Source organism: Manis javanica, chromosome 2, assembly GCF_040802235.1.
Source record: "Manis javanica isolate MJ-LG chromosome 2, MJ_LKY, whole genome shotgun sequence".
NCBI classification, from domain to species: domain Eukaryota; kingdom Metazoa; phylum Chordata; class Mammalia; order Pholidota; family Manidae; genus Manis; species Manis javanica.
Window position 1 is genome coordinate 69106118 of NC_133157.1, and position 24052 is coordinate 69130169.

The 24052-nt window shown below is 42.0% G+C and overlaps 1 protein-coding gene across 5 annotated transcripts in view; it reads right to left on the minus strand.

Moving 5' to 3' along the window:
• Positions 1-24052, minus strand: part of CEMIP2 (cell migration inducing hyaluronidase 2) — a 76032-nt gene that overhangs the window by 51775 nt on the left and 205 nt on the right. For 3 of the 5 annotated variants that reach the window (XM_073228645.1, XM_036991154.2, XM_073228646.1), the window contains exons 1-4: positions 23019-23496; positions 6604-6946; positions 2886-3026; positions 1691-2252 (exon numbers count right to left, since the gene is read on the minus strand). In XM_073228645.1, the coding sequence (XP_073084746.1) occupies positions 1691-2252; positions 2886-3026; positions 6604-6934 (1034 nt within the window). In that variant the 5' untranslated portion in view covers positions 6935-6946; positions 23019-23496. Of the gene's footprint in view, positions 1-1690; positions 2253-2885; positions 3027-6603; positions 6947-23018; positions 23497-24052 lie in introns of those variants that run through there. The other 2 variants (XM_073228643.1, XM_073228644.1) reach the window with 1 other exon arrangement.

A 24052-nucleotide genomic window follows, 5' to 3' on the forward strand; every position in this document is an offset into this window, starting at 1 on the left:
AGAAGCACTTTTCATAACAGAGGTCCACACTGGAAAACCAGCCAGATGTCCAGCAGTAACCACACCGTGGTGCAGTCATGCAGTAGAGAATAAATAGCAGTGAAATGAGCAGGCACTGCAAGCGACAACATAAATGACAGTAACTGAGAGTTGAGACAAGAAGCCAGACACAAAATAAGATATAATGCCTGCTTGCACTTAAATGAAGTTCAGAAACAGGCAAACCTACACTTAGTATTTATTTAGAATATCTAGTATTTACAGTATCTAGTATTCTTCACAAATTCAGGAGTGGTGACCTCCGGGGAGCAAAGCGAGTGACCAGTGAACAGGAGGGAACAACAGGGGGACTTTGGGTGCTGGCAATTTCTATGTCTTGATCTGGATGGTAGCTACCCAGGTATCATATTGTAATTATGCATTAAATGCACACTTTGTTTTTAAGCACTTTTCTGTATGTGTAGTATATTTAAAAATATGCACACACAACACTCACACACACCCCTCAGAGGCTTTACACATGCTATTCCCTCCATCTGGAAAGCCCTCCTTCACACACTCCCAGCCCTCCCTCAGGCACCTTGGGAAGTCTCCACTGGTTCCTTGGGCCGATTCTGGGCTCCTTCTATTTATGCCCTGTCATAGACTGTAGCTATACCAAGTGCCTCATAGAAAGATCCTCATCTATTAAGGTCTCTGTTTATCCACTAGATTTAACAAGGGCCCTGAGATAGTGTCTTTTCATCTAAGCCTCTGTAGGTCCCCAGCTCTTAACATCTCTTAAACATTCCCTGGGTTTTGAAGAAAAAGCATTTTAAAAACATTATTTGACCTTATTTCTTCAGGAATTTTGCCTTAGCTTCTCTAGACTTTCTGTAGATAATATTCCCTTTCAGCAACCAACCAAAGGGAAAAATACTTAGATCAACCAACCATCAAAGGAGAAAATAATAACTAGACCATTTCAACATCATGTGAGTTTTGAAATTCTCTTATTTTCCACTGCAGACATTCCCCAGCTTTACTAAGAACAGTAAGCAGAATTAAAACTTCCGGGTTTTTTAAATTAAATGTTGAGCCAGCTACTTCCCCAGTCTCAGGGCTGCCTTAGGAAACCAGTGTTAACTAGAAGACAGCACAAGAACCATCTGTAGTAGAAAAGAATGCTACTACCCGGATGACGTACCCTAGCCTTACACCTTTCTTCTCCCCGTGCGCCAGGCTCCATTGACCTGTGCCAGCCCAACAGGCAGATCCCAATTTTCTGGCAGAGGATTGCAAGAAAGTACAGAGCACTGTCTATGTTCCGCCCTCTGGGCTTTTAAGGCAACTTTTACATCTTAGCACGGAAAGGTTAGGATCTTTCAACTCCTAAGTTGCCGCAATTGGTCTCAATTTTACATGATCTTCAGAAGATCATGAAAGAGAATTGTCCTTAAACTTCCTGATTGCTTTTCAGTACATTTCTGTTCTGAACTTTTCATAAGCCTGATTCTAGTTCACAAAGTACTTCATAAACCTCATGTTTCAATGCAAGGGGCAACGAAACCTCCAAAGAGTAGTGGCCATTCTGACACCTGCAGTCAGGCTAGGCAGTGTTGCCCTTCTTCATCCACCTACCCGCCTCTCCTCCCACAGACACAGACTCGAATACACAGCTGGGAAGGGAAATAAAAAGGTGTATCCCCACCTGTAGCTCAGTCCCTGGATCAGCTTGCTTCCCAACCGGTCCTGGATCATTTGTATGGTTTCTTGTAAGAGGCTTTTGGCTGCTGAATCTCCAACAGCTATAGCAACAATCCGTCCTGGCTCCTGGACTCTCAGAAACTCCTGAAGTCGCCTGCTTTCGTGGTGGTATTCGTGGGTATCAAACCTTGCAATTTCCAAATTTTTCGCCGTGTCTTGGTCAAAGACCCTCACGTTGAGGCCCCTGGAAAAGTCCTTTTCAAAGGCATAAGGCCTAAAGGTCAAGCCTGATGAATGCAGAGTTCTCGCCAACAACGTCCACGATGCTTTCTGTGTCCCGTGTACCTCCAGTGTCCCGCCAGCTTCCACACCAATAAATTTTTTGCCAAATGTTGGCATACTTTCACCTTCATCTGACTTGCCATACAAGACAATTGTCGCTTTGGATTTATAGCGGCATTTTTCTGCTCCAATATGAAGCGCCCCACCATCCTTGATCAGGATGTAACGAGTTCTCAAAGTAATATTTCTTGATCCATCTTTATCATCCCCAAAAACAAGCAGTCCTATATGGAACAACACTAGTGTAAGCCAACTTCTGAAACATCTTTCTGAGGTAGAGAGAGATTTCACCTTAAGAGGGGAAGAAAAATACTTCCGCAATTAAGGTAAGGAAAAAAACTGACTAAGAATTTGCTTAGAAGATTAAGCCTGTCTTCAAAACAGAGTAAAGGAAGAAGTGAAGAGTTCGTTTTCTCAGCACACTAAAAGTGCCCATGTTATATGAATTTCCAGCCTATGAAACTTTCAAATTCAATTTCTTTAATTCAAGTTTTATTACTTTAGAGGTAAATCATTTCTAGAAAAATATCTAAGAACCTATTAATTCTGAATCTCATTTTTCCATATGTTAACACATGGTGAATTGTCTCATCACTCTCTGTAGTTGAAGCAAAGATCTAGCTGAGAGATCACCTTCTAAAACTGTTTCTTTTTCTATAAATCAAGGGTTTTGAGTGATTCATAAGGCCCTACTAGCTCTTGAATTCTATGGTTCTACCTAACAAACTTTTCATGTCTCTGTAGTTAGAATGATACCACATTCTAAAGGCTAAGAACAGTTTTCCATATAAGGAACATCAAATGTTTCCATGTAAAGAGCAACTTTGCAGTCCTCATAGAAAGGGACCATTATTTACCTCCGTCTTGAATGACTATAGAATTCACTGTGGCATCTGAGGTCAGACGGAACATATCTCCCTCCTTGATAACAACGTGTTTTCCCGAATCTTGTCCTGGATCCCAGTTCCTGAGACGGGGGTTCTGATCTGGGCAATTCTCTAGAAAAAAATACAACATCAATATCCCATCAACCCAACAAAAGGCAAGAATGTAGCCATGTGCAAGCACTTCCATCATTTCCTACAATCTGCAGGTAAAGGGCTGACATATTTTAATTTCTTGCTATAAGGATGGAAATATCACTCCATCCCACCCAGCAGATATACATCAAAACCTTTACTACTTCCTCATCACACAAGAAAGGTAATGCCACCTTTTCTTTTTTTTTAGGTTAAAAATGTTTGAGTTAAAATTGCTATCATCCAGTTCAGGTCAAACTCTGCAAGGTAAAAATGGAGTTGCCATGAATCATCTACTCTGGAAATAAATCAACAGTAAGAGGCAAAAATGTGAATTATCCTTGGACCCACACTGGAAAGCTGTTTTAGAAAAGAAAACTTGTTCACAAGATACTGGTAAATAAAAAATGGAACTGCTAAGCAATATGTATATTAAGTTTTCGCAAGTTCCCTCCTATGCATAATGAGTCATAAAAGCAGCAATAATAGCCCCTTTCATTCCAAAGGCAGCAGCTGATAAATATTGCCATCTTCAGACATGTGCATTTTCCCTGCAAGGAGCAAATGGCCAAAGACATGCCTTCTCACTTTCAGAGATGAGGAATCTATAGATTAAAGAAGTCAAACCCAAGATTACTCAGCAAGTTGAGTGATATGGAAGTTCCCCTTTAAGAAATGAGGTTTACTTGTGTTCTTTACTAGAATAAGAATTTGCCTCTTGAATAGGTGATGATGAAAACATGGAAGTATTGGGCATTGCCACAAATACTTCATGCATGAAACCTTTAGTTTCTGCTATATTAGGAAAAGGGGAGCAGGGGAGCAGGGGGATCACACTAATTTTGATCAGCTAATGACCAAGTATTTATTGAGGATCAACTTGCCCAGTCTATACTAGATCCTGCAGAAGTTATAAAGGAGCTCACAGCCCTCCGAGTGTACAATATAGCTTGGGAGAAAAAGCCACCAGGTATGAAATCCCTAAATGCCGAACAGTGTGGCAGTTACATCAGGTGCAAAACAGCTCCGAGAGTGGACAGAGGCAGTTTGAGTGCAACAGAGCACACCAGACCTAGACCCCCAAAGTGCGGAGAGCACTTACATAAGAGGATCATGAAGGAGAGAGAGGAATACAAGGGACACAAGTATCCCTCACTCTGAGTCCATCTGGTTGCCAGTTGGAGCAAGGTGTAGCCAATAGTTGAAGTAAGCAAAGGTAGGGATGGGCAAGACACACCTCAGAATGGAATGAAGGTGAAAGGTCCATGTGGGGGAATAATATGAAAAAACGTAGATGGACTGGGTGCAGCACAAAGATACTGCTTTTTATGGTTACTCTTTTTTATGGCAAATTCTGCCTCCTCATTTTGAACTTGCATAATGCTAATGCAAACATTATCTAATTTCTAAGCATTCATGTCCCCCAATCCTTGGGCTTTCTCTCTGAGGTAACAATAACTGCTGTACTAGTTAAAACTAGTCTCACTAGTTAAATCCTTGGCAATTACTTTGTGGAATTAATTTTTCACATAGCAGCTCCACAATTATTGATATCTGCTTCTTATAAACCAGTGATCATCACTATTATACTAAGAATAGCCGTTGAGAAAGCAGTACAGCACGGAGAAGACAAGTAATGACTACAGCATCTTACTATGCTGATGGACAGTGACTGCAATGGAGGTGGGGGAACTTGAGAGTGAATGTTGAAACCACAATGTTGTTCATGTGAAACCTTCATAAGATTGTGTATCAATGATACTTTAGTTAAACAAAAAACAAAACAGAATAACTCGTCAGAAAAAGAAATCTCTTCAATTTGTTCAGAGTACTAAGGATTTCTTGAACTTTCTTCCTTCTATCTTCCTCTCATCCCATAAAATATCAGGCTAGAATGCTACATCACAAGCAGGATGCTACATCACAAGCAAAGGTATGCCCCATGTAAAAAGTACTGTACCCAGCTGCAGAGAAGGAAATTCAGTTTTCTGAGGTCTAGAACCTGCTGTTATCAGTTATGTGAGTCCTCTTAATTCTTTATAATTATTCCCCAGGAGAGCATGCTTCATTAGATTCATCACCAAATATTCTAGTCTGCTTCCTTCCAGGAAAGTACACTTAATGAGAAAATATGTGTTCAGCAGAAAACATCAAAAAATAGCTTAGCAGCCCCACCTTCCCAGCAACCCACTCGTTGAGCAGCGAGTGCATTATCTGAGTTACATAACAGTAACCACAGTGAGGCTGACCCTGAAATAGTTCAGCATACCAAATCTTTCCACTGAAATTCTGCAAATATACTGCCAAAATGTGAAACTAAAGAATGTTGATTCTAGGAACCACATCAGCGATTCAATGTCTTAGATGGAATATGAAAACACCAATTAAAGCCACAGATTTCAGCTCTGATTTTCCACTCAACGAGCATCCCTTTACTGCAGATTACTTGGAAAGAATGAATCAGCTGCAGGGAATCTGGCTATTCTGCTGGAGAAGAGAGAAAATGTCAATGCCATGTACAGTGGACAGCAATGTTTCAAGTTCATTATGTGGTCGACTGGCCTGGTTCGCAAAGATGCTGATATGAACATGTCTCTGATTTGACATCTATTCTTCTGGAAGTATTAACACTACCTGCCCCAGGAGCTCAGTCTATAAAACCTCTAAAGTATCCACAAAATATAAAGAAGATAATATTTGAAGTCTTATAAATGGGAAAATGTTTATCAAATGGTACCAATCCAGGTGGTTACGGTCTTCTTCTCCTTCCGCAGCCCTGAGACCTGCAATTTCTAGGCAGATGGATAGGATTCTATTACGATGCTATTCGTTGCTGGTACTATGGTGAAGCTGACTAACATCTTCAAGATCATCCTAAGTATTGATATGTTACCAGCCTAAAAAGCAAAGGCCATTTAGGGAATTAAAACTTCCTTACATAATGTTTAACCACGAAGTGATAAATGAGTTGTAGACCAATGTGGTCAGAACCTATACTTCCTCAGGGATGTTCTCCTTTAAGGATATACGCTGTTCCTCAAAAATATCTGAAGCTTCTCTTAGAACTGCCTCCCCCTGCCCATTTTAAACCATAGACACAAATCTTATTATTTTTCACTTCCTTTTTAAAGATCAAATGTAGTTTCTCATAACACTTAGTGATTTTTAGCACTAAAAACTTCTGGCATTCTGAAAATCATACTTACCACAAAGAACAAAATTGTGCTACCACAGGAATTCAATAAAGACTCTTAAAATTAGCATTCTGAAAAGAAATGCTCCAGGAATGACCTAAGCACAGGATGAAGTGGCAAATGGTAAGTAAAAGCAGTCCTTTAATTTTATCATTTCCAATGGATTCCTTTAACAATTGCTCTCATTTATAAGAAGTTACACCTAATATTATCTCATTATATATTAGTTAGCTAGCACCAATGTAGATAACAAAAGGTTTTTTGTTTTTGTTTTTTTTTTTTAGTTTTATTCTTCTGCTCCCTTCCCTTCTTTCTTCTAGAATATGCCTTACTGATGCACAGGCATACACACACACACTTACCATCTGGGGCATATTTGGAGGATATTCCTAAAATAACTGCAAGTGCAACAAAAAATGAGAAACTAGTAATAGCAAAGCAAATAAAAGTATTCTTGTGCCTCTTCTGCTTCCGGCTGTCTCTCTGGGCTTGATGCTCCTCAGGTGAGAAAGCAAAGGTGGCCCTGGGTTCCTGTCTGATGGAGGTAAATTTGGCTGAAGCTTGGCTCTTTGGAGGAGGAGGGGGACGCAGCGGGACAACCTTCCCCGGAACATAGCCAGATGAGCGATGGCTGTTTCCATTCTGAGGTTGCAGGAAAGCAGGGGAGTGTCCCCTGGAATCAGTGGCATGCATGATACACTGTCACTGAGAAAAGAAAAAACAAATAAATAAGGTTCAGAAATGGGAGAACTGTAACAGCTTCTTTTTGCACATAAGATAAAATTTAACACTGTAACTATTTTCAAGTGTACAATTTGCTGGCATTAAGTGTATTTGCAAGGTTGCACAACACCCCCCCCATGCATTTCCACAACTTTTTCATCACCCCAAATCTGTAACCATTAAGCAATAATTCTTCATTTCCCCTTCCGCCCAGTCCCTGGTAATCACTGTAATAACTTTTTGAAAATAACAAGTCTGGTTATATCCCTGTCAACAATCACCTTCCCTAAGCATCCTCTAATCACTGCACATTATAATCCCTGGATTTTTATATCTTTAAAACATAGCTTGGTGATAATGAAGTGGGTGGTCACAGTTCTTCAAACTGAAATTAAAGTCCATGTGTCATAGAAGGATCACATGAGAGCCCCAGTGAAGTTGTAATAGACAAGCACTCACTATTTAGGTGTTTCATTTCTTCATTGGATTTATCCCTTGGTGAAGCAATTTAAGTATTTCTATTGGCATTATCACTTAACTATAGACTATAAATTCATTTAGTAAGGAAGTCTTCGTAAGTCTGTATTATCTTGCTAAAAAAGAGACAAGCCCAAAATGGAGCCACCTGTGCTAAGCCCACATCCCCTTACAGACTTACTCCTAACCTAATTGTAGTTTCAGGCTTTCTCAGGAATACGACTTTTAACCAGTCAATCTCAGCACTAGTGAGATAATCTGCCTGGTAGACCACCCTCCCACCCCCCTTATCCCTAAGCTTTCCCTTTGCCAAAGGAAAGTGACCTTGCCTGAAACAATCCACTCTTTGATAGAAACTTCCTTTTCCCACCCCCTGCTGCCTATAAAAGCCTTCTATTTTGCAGAGCTCCTCAGAGCTCCTTTCTATCTGCTAAGATGGGATGCTGCCTGATTCATGAATCATTAAATGAAGCCAATCAGATCTTCAAATTTACTTCATATGAATTGTATGTTCTAATAATCACTTTACATCCTCAAATTTTGTTTACAAAGTAGTAGGCATTCAAATAGTATGGTTTAGATGATAAAGAAAAATACTACCAGGCCCTGCTCGAAACACCTTACATGTATTAACTCATCTAATACCACAGATCTATGAGTAGATGCCATTAACCCCATTTTACACACGAGACCTGGAAAGGCTAATTAGCTAGGATGTAGGAGAACCAGGACTTGAACCCAAGTATTGTGATACTAGAGTTCAGACTCTTAACAATTATACTGATGTCTTTCAAAACAATTGAGAGGCAATAATTTTTGGGAGTCAGTTTCACAAGGGTGTAACTTTCAACTGTGATCAGTCTGAAAGGGTACATTAAGAGTCTCTGGCATTCTTCAGGCGGCAATTCACTAGACTATACATGAGTCTCCCATGAGTAAAAAGGGCAGTCCTTTTTACTTTTTATATTCTTCATAGCAAACATTTCTAAGTTTTTGAATGAAAGAATAAGTTTTAAAGGAAACCTTACTGTTGTTACTTTGCCAAATTAAAGGAAGGGAGGGAGGAGGGAAGGAAGGAAACAGCCTATGCATATAATGTTCTCTTTGCAGTGACTGGGTAAATAAGATGTCCTCCAAGGCTTCAGAAACATGCTGTTCAGCCTCTTCCATCACCTCTCTTCCTTAACGACTAGAGCATCTCAAGAGTCACCTGCCTTCATTCAATACCCTTGTATTTCCCCTCATCTTCCGCCAAAATGAATAAAGATCCTAGTCAAAAGGGTACCTCCAAATTGCTCTAAACTACAGCAAATCCGTTAAATACAAAATGTGGTCATTAGAGAAGCCACAAATAAGCATTCCATGACCCAAAAGATCTGGAAACGAACGGGATGCAGAAGTGAATCTAATCAGGAATTGATGCTGATTTTACATGGGGCAGAGAACATTCTCAGACTTGGGGTGTTTGTCAAAAGCAGTTCTGTGGAGTCTGATTTCTGAACAAAAGTAATTATTGAGATAAAGCTTAAACTCCATGACAAAGAGAAAACAACATGATTCGAGGTGCTATTAAAGAAACTGCTGCATGAGCCAAGCAGCAGAATGAAAAAATGGATCCATCCTGCTGGAACAAAGAGTACAACAAAGACCCCTTTATGATGGTCTATTAACAAAGAAAGGAATCAAGTAGATGATCTCGAGTGCCAGACTCGCAGAGTAGGAGGGGAATCCCGACTACAATCTGCCCTGAAAAGGAGTGGGAATCCTTTGTCTGAAGCTGCACTCATCTGATACTTCATTGTTTCCGGGTGAGAAAAGTCGTTACTACGTAACAGGCTGGAGGGCCTTTTGTGGGAGATAATGTGTCTCCAGATGCTCCCACAATAAAATAAAAGGCAGTGAGAAGCTTAATGAAGCCACCATCCCACTGGGAATAATTTGTGTCTTCACATTCACCAAATAGTATATATCCTAACATGAAAATACAGATGGTGTGTGGCACACACAGAAATGGTCAGTACATGAAAAATAATCATGGCTGTGTTTCCCCCCTAAACCTTCTGCAAAACCATACATACCTATGTATATGTACACATGCTCTCAGCCCATTAGCTCTCTTTTACTGAACATGAAAATGCATAAGCAGTAAATTCAATCACTTTTCCTAAGTGATATGTTGTTGGAACCGTATCTTAGAATGCAATTACAACCAAAAATCCTATTTTATGCAGATTTCCCTCTCAATTTATCACAATTTTTAAAGAAACAAACATATCACCTTAAGATTTCACTTAACATTTATGAGTTTACTTTAGGAGTAGTATTATGAAACAATTAATTAAAAACTTAAAAATCAGTTACTTAAAATATGATGAATGTATTTTCAATGAATATATTGAAATTATTCATAGAAAAAAACTGACATTTCATTCAGTAAGCAACTGTGAGCTCTTGCAGTCCTTAGAGGATTATGTGGTGGGAACTAGGGGAGATAAAAGACTTACAGCGTCCCCAAGAAATGGAATTCCTATTTCAATGTTAAGTCCCTTGCATGAAGGCATCATGTAACTCACCAAGGAAATACTGTGAAAATGGTGGTCAGGTTCCGAGACTATCTCAGCAACGGCCATTTAATCCATAAGGGTGCTAGTACTTGTGACACTGGTGTGAGTTTGGGGTCCTGAGAACAAAGGAGGGAGGCTAACAGACGAAATAAGAGAGCTTTCTCTGACTTCTAAGACTTCAAGGTGAGTATTAGGTGTCATTTAAAAATTTTTACTACAATGTATTTACTTACTACACTATTAATTTGTTTACAGTATAGGTCATTTTAATATTTTAATTTTTTTAATTACATGTGATTTTTTAAAAGGGCTGTATTTCTAGTGGAAATCACACAGCACTATGTAGAAGGGACACATCAGTATTTTATGATATATTTTAAGAACTGTTACAGCCTGAGCTACCCCCTTCAACACCCAAATAGTCCAAATAGGGGGTAATCCAAGTCATAATAACTTTGGAAATGCACTCCACAAACGTTCTGAGGCATAATTTTTTGGTATTGAGATGTTCCTTGAAAGACTTATCTTGTATTCGGTTACTGGATTGATAAAAAATGGTAGCCCAAAACGACTGGTTAATAATTAATTGTTTAAAAAATAAAATCAAACAATTAAAAATTTGCACAGGGAATCCAGGCAAATATTTAAAGTAGATAATGAAAGAGATTACTAAGAATATGAAAACATCATTTTAACTGAAAATATATAAATGCAAATGCTGAAAAAAGGGGGGAAGTAGTCAAAGTCTAGTACTTGTCTAATTCTCAGTTGCCTTCACACACACACACACACACACAAACCTTCAAAACAAACTGTTATCTTAAAAGAAAATTCTCTTGGATAACAAGAGTGTATAACTCAAATTGTAACTCAAGATGGAAGGGGCTTATAGAGTTGGTAAGTGCATTCAATTAACTTATTTAGCAATAAATTAAGTAATCACATAAAGTAATTTATTTTTAAATTTCAGTAAAGGAGCAGAGTTGTTGGGGTTTTTTGACCTATAAAAAGGGCACGTTTTTAAGAAAATTGAGATATTTTCATTTAAAGCTTCCAAACACTGCGCTATCTCATCCATGAAGCTTTCTCTGGATTCCACAGGAAGCTTCTTGCTTCTCTTTCCTTGTTCTCTTTAAAAACTGTTTTAAACTCTTACTGGATTGTCTTTTGCTTTATGTTTCAGTTAAGCTATGTCCATTTCCTGCAGTTAGTTCACTATAAGCCTCTGGAGAACAGGGATATCTTAGTCATCTTGTTATTTTCACAGGACCTTACACATAGTAGGTGCTCACTAAGAGCTTTTTGAACTTAGATTACAGTATTCCTCTGTGTATCTCTTTGTTCTCTCTCTCTCACACACACACGCACTGCAATTTCCCACTTAATCCTTTTTCAACATCTTTGAGTCTCTGGGAAATCTGTCTCATCTCTCTGTATCAATTGCCTTGATTTGGGAAAAACTGAGGACATTTACTACTTCAAGCAAAAAAAGTCAATGCATTAATCTTTACAAAAATGCAATCCTAGTACGCAATCTACTGGGTGACTGACTAAAAGGTACTATTACCAATCGCAAACAGGAATTGTAAAGATAAAGAGCAACAAACTATCTGGACAAGCTCAACCTTTCTAAGTATTTCCTAATAGTTTTAACACAATATGAAATGCAGCAGGCACATAGGGAAGAGGAACACATTTCATTCCACTTTATATTGTTATGCTGACAGCCAATAAATGCTGTGATCAAACGGCAGGTCTTGTCAATACAGAGATAGCAGTAGTAATTCAAAACGAGGAAGAGCTGTTTAAGAGGACTGAGTTTTCTTGTTCTTTCTCCTGCTGAGATGCTAATACAGAAGACAAACTGCCCACCAGTACTCATCACTTGGGCAGTGGTGGAGAACAGCTGCATCGTAGGCCATGGGCTCAGCACCAGAATCACCGGGCCCCTCCAACCCAGCACAATGGGGCCCCTACAGCCCGGGGCTTCGCCAGGCGTACTGCCCCGGCATCCTGAACACCTAATGAAAATGCAGTACTTCCAGCTCATTTAAGCTCTTTCAACTCCTGCCTACACTTTGTTACGAGGGCTTATTTTTTAATGGAAAATTCAGGTTTGTACCAACAGTCAAGAAATTGGCAAGATTTCATCAAGTGGATTCTTCTTTGATCAAGGATGTAATTCTGGAAACAGTATCCAAACCTAAAGGTCAGTTCTACAAGTTACAGTCTTTTTGCTTTCCAAGAGTTTCCACACAACTGGCCAAAATCTGACTGAAGAAACTTTTCCTTTCATTAAGATCTTGGTAGCAAGTGTTTACAACACACAGACTGGTATGTTCAGGCACAGCAAAGAGTGAAACATATCAGGAAAGAGAGGCGTTTGCAAATTATCATTTAAACAAATGATAAATGTTTATAGTTATTAGTAATTATGACCTAATAAAATTTTTAAACAGCTAATGACCTTGAACTTTCAATTAATGGTTCCAACTTCTAATCTCCTATTTTTAGGAGAAAGACAAGAGAATACATCAAGGTAGTTTTCAGATTTAGGGGGTTTTCTTGGTGTGTGGGGGGGGATTCATTTAGTTTTTAGATTCAGATAATGTCTATAGTTGATAAACAAGGAGCCCAACACCTCAATCATTCAAAACTGTTCAAAATAAATAAACTTAGCAAAGTTGGCTTTTAGGCCCTTTAATTTCACAAACTGTCAAATATTTAAGTGTGGATCAGTATTCCCATGAAGAAATATGCAAGAGATTCTTATGTATTTAAATACACATAAAGATTTTCAAAAACAAAATTTGAAACAAAGAGTCTGATGGGGAAGAATCCTTTTACAAATGGTTTAGAGAAATATACTTAATTACACATTGTATGCCCAGGGCACACAGGATAAAACACATTTTCTACAACAACCAGTGGAATTCAGCATTAATGAGTAGGTCTATACATGATAGCTATTTGGGAGAAGACAGACAGATGAAGGGAAAAGATTAACTTCCCTTTCAGAGACCTGCTTAGTCTTGCATAGGCATACTCCCAAACAGAATACCCTGAGGCTCTGTAAATGGAATAATGCCCTCACACTGTGGAGTCAGAGGCAGTCTCCATTATTGCCCTGCACTTGTCACACCCTGCTTTTCCCTTCCACTCTGAAAACCAAGATCTGTCTCCAGCCCCTACCACTGTCTGACAAAATCCCCAAAATTAGTTTACTTGCATAGCTCCTGGGTCACTCTGACTTAAGCCCGTCATACCCAGACCAAGGTCTAGAGGCAGAAGGGGAAAGCACCAGCCCTTAATTATCAACTTCTCCCTAAGACACTGAAGGATAAGGGGCTAAGAAATGTTAATGCTAGAAATACTATTTGACCCAGGAATGCCACTTTTAGGAATTTACCCAAAGAAAACAATATCCCTGATTCGAAAAGACATCTGCACCCCTGTGTTTATCACAGCACTGTTTACAACAGCCAAGATATGGAAGTAACCCAAGTGTCCAACAGTAGATGAATGGATAAAGTAAGATGTAGTACATATACACAATGGAATATTATTCAGCCATAAAAAGAAAGGAATCCTACCATTTACAACAACATGGATGGGGCTAGTGGGTATTATGCTCAGTGAAATAAGCCAGGTGGAGAAAGACAAACACCAAATTATCTCACTCATTTGAGAAGTATAAAAACAAAGCAAAACAGAAAGAACAAAAGAGCAGCAGACTCACAGACACCAAGAAGGGACTAGTGGTTACCAAAGGGGAGGGTGGGTGAAGAGGGGGAAGGGGATTAAAGGGCACTATAATTCACAATCACAATATAGGCAGGTCACAGGGAAGACAGGACAGCAGGGAGAAGACAGTTAATGACTCTATATAGCATCTTCCTACGTTGATAGCAACCACAGTTGAGGGGTGAGGACTTGATAATAGGGGAGAATGCCAAAACCACTGTGTTGTTTACGTGAAACTATCAGAAGATTGTATATCAATGATACTTTAATTTTTAAAAAAGAAACATTAATGCTCTTCCCCTACCTTCTTTCTCCAGTTGGTCAATCCAGACACAAATGATAAATTAAATTCCCCAAAGTTAAGCTACTATTATATATAAATGCCAATATACACCTGACTTTCAGTTTGGTACCACGTATTGTTCACATTTTCCTCCCTCGAAGGGAAATAATTCTCCCAGTACATACTAATGTTATTAAAATATAATACAGGGAATTAATTATAAGGAATATTTCGAACATATAATCCCCTAAAAAAGACTAAACTGACAAAAAATGATGTTTTTGCCACTAATCATTAGAGTTGAAATAAGCATGTGAGTTGGTTAAATAAGTAAAGTTAGAAGAACTTTTTTTTACCTGATTAAAATTCACTTCTCAGTTAAGCTATACACTCTCTGCTAGAAAACTATTGTCAAGAAACAGTAAATCCCTGGAAAACAAAAATTAATTAAAAATACTGAGTATTCTTATGTCGAAAAAAACAAAACAATAAGTGCTTGTAGGTTTGTATTTTTAAAATTCAGATTAGCAAATTAGCTACAATTTTACTAAAGGAGATAGAGCCTTGGCAAATTATACTGGACTCTCCTGTTAAAATATGGGTCTTTCAAAACAAAGACTTTATTTGTAATCTAATGCCCAAAGTAAACCAAGTGAACACCTTCCCATTTTAAAGTTAAATAAGCAATCTTTAAGGAGTATTTTTAATTCATTCTTAAAGTCCTCTCATTTATGCAAGATACAGAGAGCAGATATCTGATTTTTCTGCCTCCAAACATACTCATTAATCCTATCTTTTTTGTCAAATCTGTTAAGCAGGTCCATGGATGTACAGACCAATAGGGGAGAAAGAATGACAATAAAGAGTATCTAACACTCCTCCCCCAATCAAAAATCAAAATTAAAAAAGAGCAAAGTATATAGACCTCTCCGTGGAAGTAAAAAACTAAAGGATAAACAAAACTGGAGGAAGACTGGGCTTCAACTTGGAAAACTGGGGAGAGAGTCAATTTTACCTACCCGCCCCTGCTGTTCACTTCTTTTTCCTTTTTTCTGATTATTATTCCTCGGATTCCTTTTCTTCCTTAATTCTTTCTATTGGAAAGCTGTCCTCTTGTCTTCCCTCCCTCCCAGCGGTCCTCAGACCGCCCCCCTTCTCCCTCGTTACCCACCAGCGGGGAGGACCCAGCAGAGAGGCCCCCAACCTGCTGACAGTGACGGACGACTGTGCACAGGCACACAATGGCGGCCGCAGGCATGCCATCAGCCTAGCAGCTGGCCTTTGAAAGAAAGAACCACAGCCAAAGGCTGACCTGAGGGAGGCCGATTTAATTAAGGTTATAGTCAAGGGCAGGACTGCCTGTGGGCCGCATTCCTTGCCGAGCACCAGGGACAAAGCTTTAAAATACTTCTGGAGAATAAGATCCACAAAGTTATGTTGGTAGAATGTTGAAAGGGGGAGTGTTGGGGGTGGAGGGGAGACAATAGGGACATTTTTGACAAGTAAGCACAAATGTACCAAAAGTTCATGATCTGGTGGTAACAGATATCAAAATGCAGTGACGGTAGGAAACAAGTAATGAGTGTGTTTGGACATGCCTTTCTGAAGTAGAGCGGGGACATGGGACAAGGGTCAGGACATTGTAAAAACTCCACTTAGCCTGCGAAAAAGGCCCGGCTTATTCTTTAACTTAGTCTGTATACTGTTCTTTCTCTTCTTCCAGCCCCTTAATCAATTAGGTAACTATGTAACCAGGACAGAAGACAGACCTTCGAAAGTGTAAATGAACCTATGTAGATAAAGAATGCCAAGATCCAGCTCAACACAGTCCCCTAAATAACCCTATTCTTAAGACAACTTCAAAGGAGTTATGAATCACCTGTACACATCATGCCTTATGCTGACTCCTATCCAAAAGGCCCTATAAAACCCCAAACACTAAACCCTTAAGTGCGCCTCCTCTCTGAGGTTGCCCGCCATTTCCCTTTCTTTGCATGTATACTTTTTGCCTTAAATAAAGACTTCTCAGTACTCACTGTGTTTTGTCTCTGGGCTCTTCCAGTGGTAAGTGTCTTGGTCACTTTGCTATTTTATTCTGTTTTCCACTTAAGCACAGGTCTTCACTCTGTCTCTGTTCTACTTCAGAAAAGTAGGAAAGGGCTCCTGAGATCTCTGATTTGGGCTTGCAAGTTCCCATTACATGGGTGACCCAGACAGGACTGCAGCTGTACAATCACATTCTTTAGTAGCCTGTCCCAAAATCTCCTTTCTTTGCCCTTGGGAAGTTCTCAAAACATAACCTCACTCCATCCAGTGCTCTGCAGCTCTCCCAAATCCTTGGGTGGCAGGGCATTTGTTCCCACGTTGTGCAGATTCAAGCAGACACTGGATGCCAGGTGACCCTGGCTTGAGCAGTTGGCAAGGGATTTACTCTATGCCAAGCAGGAGTTCAATGAGCTTCCCTTTCCTCCCTCTGCTCTTTCTTGCTCTCTACAGCCTGTGCAGCTGCTGACATTCACTGCTACTCTCAGTTTAATGAAATCCTTTCTTAGCTACCACACTCGTCCAACCTGTTCGTGAATTCTTTCTCAATCAGAGTCAAGAACCCTCTCCCAGGTTCAGGTCTCACTAAGCACAGAGGGGAGACCTCCCTGGATTGGATTGCCTAACAGTATTTTCAACTAAGAAATATTCCAGCTGAAGTCATCCAGGGCTACTCAATCTGACACCAAAGAAAAGTTTCTATTAATGGCAGGGCCAGAAGCAGAATCCAAACGTGTTAATTAATGCTTCTCCCTACAACACAGAGCTTTTTTTTTTTTGTTATCATTAATCTACAATTACATGAAGATTATGTTTACTAGGCTCCCCCCTTCACCAAGTCCCCCCCCCCACACCCCACTACAGTCACTGTCCATCAGCGTAGTAAGATGCTGTAGAATCACTACTTGTCTTCACTGTTACAACACAGAGCTTATTTTTAATACAACTTTAACCACTGAGAGTAGACCCCTTGCAAGCAGGGAACATGTTCAGACTTGAGCATCTCTTTTGAGACAAGAACTGTGCTCCATCATGGGGACCCAGTGGTACAAAAAGTATCCAGGAGCTCAAGGCTCAGTGTTTGGGGGGGGGGGCAGGAGATGACACAATGTAGCAGGCAATTAGTGGCATGTTGCTGCACAGACCCTGGGCTGGTGGATCTACAGAGGTGATCATCTGAACTTACTAAATCCCAAAAAATGAAATAGAGTACATTTTTAAAGGCCCTGGCCAACTTACCTCCCCAAATGTATAGCATCAGACTACTACGAATAGTTTCATGTGTGAACTAAAACCTACCACTTAACTCTTCCATTAAAATGGCAACACACTGTACAACAATGACCAACTCGAGGAGAAAACAAGACACTCATCAAGTCTTCACAGTCTCTGGAAGGAGGGCAGGCAGTGTGTCACCTGAAGATTTCTTGGCCAAAACACAAAACAGAGTCCCTGTCCTCCGAGGCCTACCAGAGATCACATTATGCCTCCTCCCCAGTCTTCTCAATGTTCACCAAAACTCAAGGTACCAGACAGTCAACAGGCAAGAACCCCAGTGATGAGCAACTCCTCAGCACTAGAGCGCTGGCAAGACGTCGTGAAGCTGAAGTGGGGTAGAACATGGCCCACAGGACAGGCAAGCAGGGACTGCATGAGGAGCTCGAGTGCCACAGGCACAAACAGGGAGCAAGAAGAAATACTGCAGGGTTAAAACCAAGCTCAGGCGACGTGGTTATCAGAAGCTGGAGGAAGAGCGGCCGGTGGTAAGGCAGGCAAGGCGGTGTGCCCGTCAGCACAAGAGCCAGGAGAATAGCAATTAACATGAACCAAATATGCCATTCACCAGGCTGAAGGTGATTCGGCTCCCATGTGGCCTTTTCAGCTATACCTTCATATGCAGCCTACTTCCTCCTAAACTGCTAGCTTTTCGACATGACTGGCATTTCATTTCTGAGTATACCACAGGATGGCTGGGGAATGGCTATCGCCATTCAACAGCACCTACTGAACAATTGAAACCACATCCTTTGCAGTAGTGAAGTATCCTATTTTGTAAATTCTCATATAAAGTTGATCAGTGGGGACCCTGGAGGTATAAAAAACAAAATTGTTTTTTTTTCAATCAACATTTTAAAAAACCAAACAATGACTCATTTTTCTCGTTCCTTCTGAAACAGGAATCAGGCATTTGTCTTTGTGCTAAACTTAATCTTCTGAATCCCTAAAATGTTAACAATTAATTTTCCAACCTCATTGTACGTGAAAGACTATTCATTCTTCAGGGAAGTGAGTCACCATCAGCAGAAATCGGCATAACAGAAGGCCTGCAGGCTCCAAGTACAAGCCAATCATTAGGCAAGAGGCTCCCCCTCGACCCCCCAATCAGTAACAACTGCACTCTTCATAGAAACATGGTAACCAGGTATGACCAGGACCACTAGTTCCTGGTGGATACTCACAGTTTTAAGATCCTTATATCAAACTCCAAGTCAGTGAGAACAATTCCCTCAGTGCTCAACACCGACATGCAACCAACCCTCTCAGGCAACAGAGTGCCAGGCTTCATGATATAAAATCTCATCAAATGTTGACACATTTTTACTTTTTGTCCAAACTAAGACAGAGCCCTGATAAAATAAATGTAAAAGGTTGATCCCTTGTTGCCATGTAATGAAAATAAGGTCTTGTTACAAATCTGGTTGTCAGTTAGTGTAGGAATAACAATTTCAAAGAAGATCTGCCTATGAGATCAAAGGAATGTTTTCTTGGGAGAGTGCAAGTCTGTGTTTTAAGTCATACACAGCTTCTGAGTCTGTTTCAGTTCTTTTAAAGGGATATTTTAAGACCCTCTGCCCCATTTGTCTTTGTGCTACTCACGGCAACCAGCACATTGCCTTTGTACACCTCAAGAATGCAGTAAAATATTTGTTGCACACAGTTCCTGACAACCAACATTAAAGGATCCCAAAGCCAAGCACAGGAAAACATATTTCTAAGACACTTGTACCCTATGACTCAGAACACAAATCTAAATACTGTTTCCAGGAACTTGCTTCTTTTAAAAATTGTGCACTTCTACAATATTTTACATTTTGTTGCTATTTATAGAACATGCAAGTAAAGCTAACATTATTTTTATACTTAATTCCTCATTTGACAGAAATGTACCCAAGTCATATCAGCCCATTATGCACAATGTGTTTATTCTCCCAAATTAAAAAAAAGGTATAGTGGCTGCCTTAAACCTGGCTGCAATGGGTTTCAAAGCCCAAATGCAACATATTTCACATGAAAACATCAAAATCATTACATTGCTAACAAACCCAAACAGGAAAAAATTAGAGTATATTGGAGTGGGAAAAAGTGCCGGCTGGAAATAGGGACAAAGGGGTTCTTGTCCCTGCTCAGCCATTAATTGCTATATGACCTTACCTAATCAGTTAGCCTCTCTGGGCCCTTTCAAACTACACGCTTCGATCTGGCATGCATCGCACTGTCCTGAAAACTGACTTATATGCATGCTGCCCTCCCCAAAAAGTCACATTTACCATGATAGTTTAAAATATCTGAGGATGCATTTGTATCAAAGGCAATTTATTAAAATGTCAGAAGAGCTGAAATCTACTTCAAGTGGAGAATGAAGCTAGCATACGGAAGCTTGCAGATTTGAGTTCCACCTAGGGAGCAGCAGCCGTGAATGAGCCCAACTTTTCCATGACAGCATAGCTGAAAATTACACCTCTTTACAAATGGAGTAAACTAGTAAGGGTGATTTTCATGGTCTCAAAAATGAGGATGCATAGCCTTTATTTTCCTTTTCTACATTCATCTTGTTAGGATAGAGGAAAAAGAGCAGGGCCAGCAAGACTGGGGAGGCAGAGAGAAGAGTGTGTGAGTTACAGTCCAGCCCCAGACAAGCCCCTCTCAATTGGTGTATTGCACCAGACAGCCTATCCTTCCAGTTAGTGCTCCCCACCCCAACACAATGAAAAGATATCCTATGGATGGGCTGGGAAGATAACAAGTGAGGCATGCCAGAGAACAGCTAACTGAAAGTGTAAAGACCTGCACTCAGGAAGGGAGTCAGAAAATGCTGGAAAGGGCCAATAATATAAAAACCTGCGACTGAGGCCACTTAGATTAAGTTATGATTTGTATCTATTGATAGCTTTAAAAAGAACATATTTTGAAAGTACCTTTTGATACCAAACAGCACTAGCTTGCATGGCACTTCAACATATACACTGCCAATTGAAGTTAACCCTCAAAGAATTCCATAAAGTATTTTTAAACCCATTTTACAGATGAAGAAACAATGTGTGATGAATTAAGAGATTTGCCCCATTGCAGATGGTTAGGAATTGTCAGAGCCTTGGTTTAAACTCAATTTGGACTCACATCCTCCAATCTTTACATTTCTAAATGGTACCTCTTACACCAGCTGGCAGTCCCTACTATTTTTGTCTGATTTAGTAAATTTTATTTCTCATGAAACTGCCTGCCTCTCCTGCAATATGATCCTCCTCTAGCTTTTTAAAGCATTCAATGGATAATTCTCCTAACACACACTCACTGGGCCTTTGCATTGTCCATCTCCTTTTCTTCCTGGTTAGGCTCATTTCTTTATCCATAGAGATTGTCTTATCTTCCCTTATAGATGGCAGCGACCACCAGATTACCTCTGCTCCCTGTGCCCCCACAAGCTTCAACCACTCCAACCAAAGCCCTCTCCCTACCAACAAGAACACTCCACAGAGACATAAAGCAGGCAGGCATTCACATCAATATACAATAGGTGATTAATAATTGTTAGTTGAATAGATGGTGGGCAGGCAGGTGGGTGGCACTGGTGTAATGCAATACTCTTTATAGCACTTTACAAGGTACACATTTACATACAGCATCCATGTGAGTAAAGAACTGTGCATTTGATACCGATCATTTAAATCTTCTCTTTCTTAAGTGTGGTTCATCACATCATTAAGTCTCAATTTCAGAATCCTGCCCAGAGGTCCCTAGCTGGTAAACAGTAGCCTTTCAACTACAGAAACGGCCCCCAATTACTTTAATCTCTGGCTTTCTTCTCTTGGCTTCCAAAGCAGCTCTCTGAGAACAGGCTTGAATAAGTCTATAAATTAGAACATGGATGAGGTGTTGTCCTGTTCCGGTTTCCTAGGGTGAAATCTGAGACTTCTGAAAATCTCTCAGTTACAGGCTAGATCAAAAAAGGAGATTCTACCCAAACAATTAGCTGTGGCACAGCAAATCTGAACAAGCACCAGGTAAGAACTTAATACTGATTCAACTTCCCTGTCTACACACACACACAGGGACCAGCCCTCCTGGCTTCTGCGCTCATTCACAGGCAGAACAGGTCAGAGCAGAACAGGGAATGACTCAAAATTCACTTACAACCTCAGTTTTCCGAGCCTATAAACACACATTCATCAGATAAAGCAACAGCAAGCAGGAGGACTTAACTGAAAGTCAGAAGACAGGCTGCCAGTTCCACCCACCCACACACCTGATCCTGAAATGCACCTACCTACAAGAAAGCTAAGGGGAGACTGCAACATAAAGGATAAAACACCAGGAGGTGCTACCCCGAGTTTACCAAGCAGAGTTTGGTGCCAACTGCACTTTCTTCCACTTTATCCAGAAATGCAAAACTCAAAAGAGCCCTTAGAATTGCTAATGGAAAGCACACAATCAGACTATCATGTCCAGACCAATTTGGAAAATAGCAATATTCCTTGAAGGGCCACAGAAGCATTAATAGGTCCATTTTTGCCTAACAAAGTTCCATATGGCTAAATATTTTAAATGTTTGTTTTTAACACGGAACCATTTCCAACAGGTATGCCGGGCTGCCCGGAGGATTCTGGCCTCTCAGCTCAGGTGAGACAGGAAGACAACTCACCTGCACCCTCAACACGGTGCAGTTAGCCAACGTCGCATCACCACTGAAACAAGGAGTGGTGAGCACAGGCCAGTGAGTGGTTCCTATGCGGAATTAAAGTTCTTAAAACTATTAAGCAGTCTACCCTTAATCCCCGCTGTCAATGAAAGGAGACATCAAAGTTTGTTCTCCTAACCTTATGCAGAGACTTTACGTGAGCGGTTTCCGCTCCGCCGCAAGGTCGGTGACACACATGAGCCCTCAGCTGAGAGCATCCAGGGACGTCAGGCCTGTGGTTTTATTGCAAAGTATGTAGCAACTAGCATTAACTGCGGCACTTCGGGGCGCTCAGAGGGCAGGACTCCCCGCCTTTGCCAAACCTCCCAAAACTCTGCCGAGGAAAGCTAAGGATGGGGTCCACCGCTAAAGCTACTCCCAGCTTTAAAGAAAGCTGCAAGCCTCGCCTTACTTTAAAGTGAAATGTTGAAGCCTCGCCTTTCTTTAACAAACAGAAAGTAAGGTGGGGGCGTGGGCCCACCAACCCTGCGGAACAGTAGAGACAAAGATCACCCAAAGGCGTACGCGCGCACACGCAAGCCGAGACGCTGCAATGCACATACAACCGTTCACTGCAGTCGGCTTCCTGTGGGGTTTGTTCCCCCACCCCAGCCCTCTCCAGAAAGTTTGAGGCTTTTCATACCGACTTGCAAAGGTCCATTGTTTCCTCGCCCGTACACGTTATGAAAAGAGAGGGAGAGAAAGAAATGAAGACGGGGTTCCCAAAGACCCTTTCTAATGGAGAGGACTTAACCGGGCGAGTATGGTTACTCCTAGTACAGAGAGGAGACCGGGAAGGCGGCGCGCGGGGGCAGGCGGAGGAGGGTGCTGCGGCGGGCGGGAGATGTTTTCCTTTTCAGCAGAAGTGCCTAAATGCCAGGCCTCCGGCAGCCGGGAAGGTGTGCGGGACTGCCGCCCCTCTCCTTGCAGTGGCCCCCAGCGGGCAGCAAGGGAAGCAGACAGGGGGTGGCCGACCCCTTAGCTTACCTTCCCCTCCCCCGCTTAGCGTCGGCTTATTCAGGTCTATACAGGGGTCCAAAGAGACCAAGCCGAGCTTCTGGTGTCCCCGGGTCCGGATCCTCTCTCCATGGCCAGGGAGCCCCTGAAGCCCCAGCGCCCGCCGCCGCCGCTTTTATGCAACTGGCAGCCGCAGCCTCTGCCTGGAGGTGAAACTCTCCTCCCGGGAGTGACGCGCACTTCCCTCCGCCTCCGTCTCCTCCTCCAGCCGCTAGCCTCAGCGGCAGCGGCCTCGGTTCGCTGGATCCCGGAGCAGCCGTCCGGCTTTCAGCGCTCTTCTCCCGGTCGGAGGAAGAGAATCGAATCTCGGCCCGAGCGGCGTGGCTCGGTGCGTCCCCGCGACAATGGGACGGAGGCGGCAGAGCGGTGTCTGGGGAGTCGTGCTGGTCCCTGGTCGGCGGGCGCCGCGGCTCTCTTGGGTCGCGCTCAGCCTCCCCCGGCCAGACAAGCCACCAGGCTCCGCGGGGCCCGGCTGCGGATTGGGCGGGCGGGCGGACGGGGAACGGGAGGCGGGGGGGAGGAGCCTGTGGCTGGAGGAGGCGGGGGCCGCGCCGGGCTCCTCCCGCCGACCCGGGCCACGGGAGCTGCAGCTGCCGGCGCAGCTCCCAGGGGCGCCTAGGAGCAGCGCTCCAGCACACCAGCTCCGGCTGCCGTGCAAGCTTCCACCTCTGCCGCCACCGCGCGCGCCCGGCCTGGCTGAAGCTGTGCCTGCGCCCCCATCATCCCCGGCTCAACCTGACCCTGCTCTCCATAACCTCCCGGTCGAGCCTAACACTGCTCCCCCATCAGCCCCGGCTCAACCTGACCTCCCTCTAGCATCACCTCCCGACGGAGCCTAACCCTGCTCCCCCTTCACTTCCTGGCTAAGCCTGACACGGTCCCATAACTCCACGGATGAGCAGGACACCGCACCCCACCACCTCCCCGCTGAGCTTGACTTTGCGCCCCAATACCCCCACAATTGAACTGTTAACTGCTCCTTCATCGCTCCCGGCTGAGCCAAA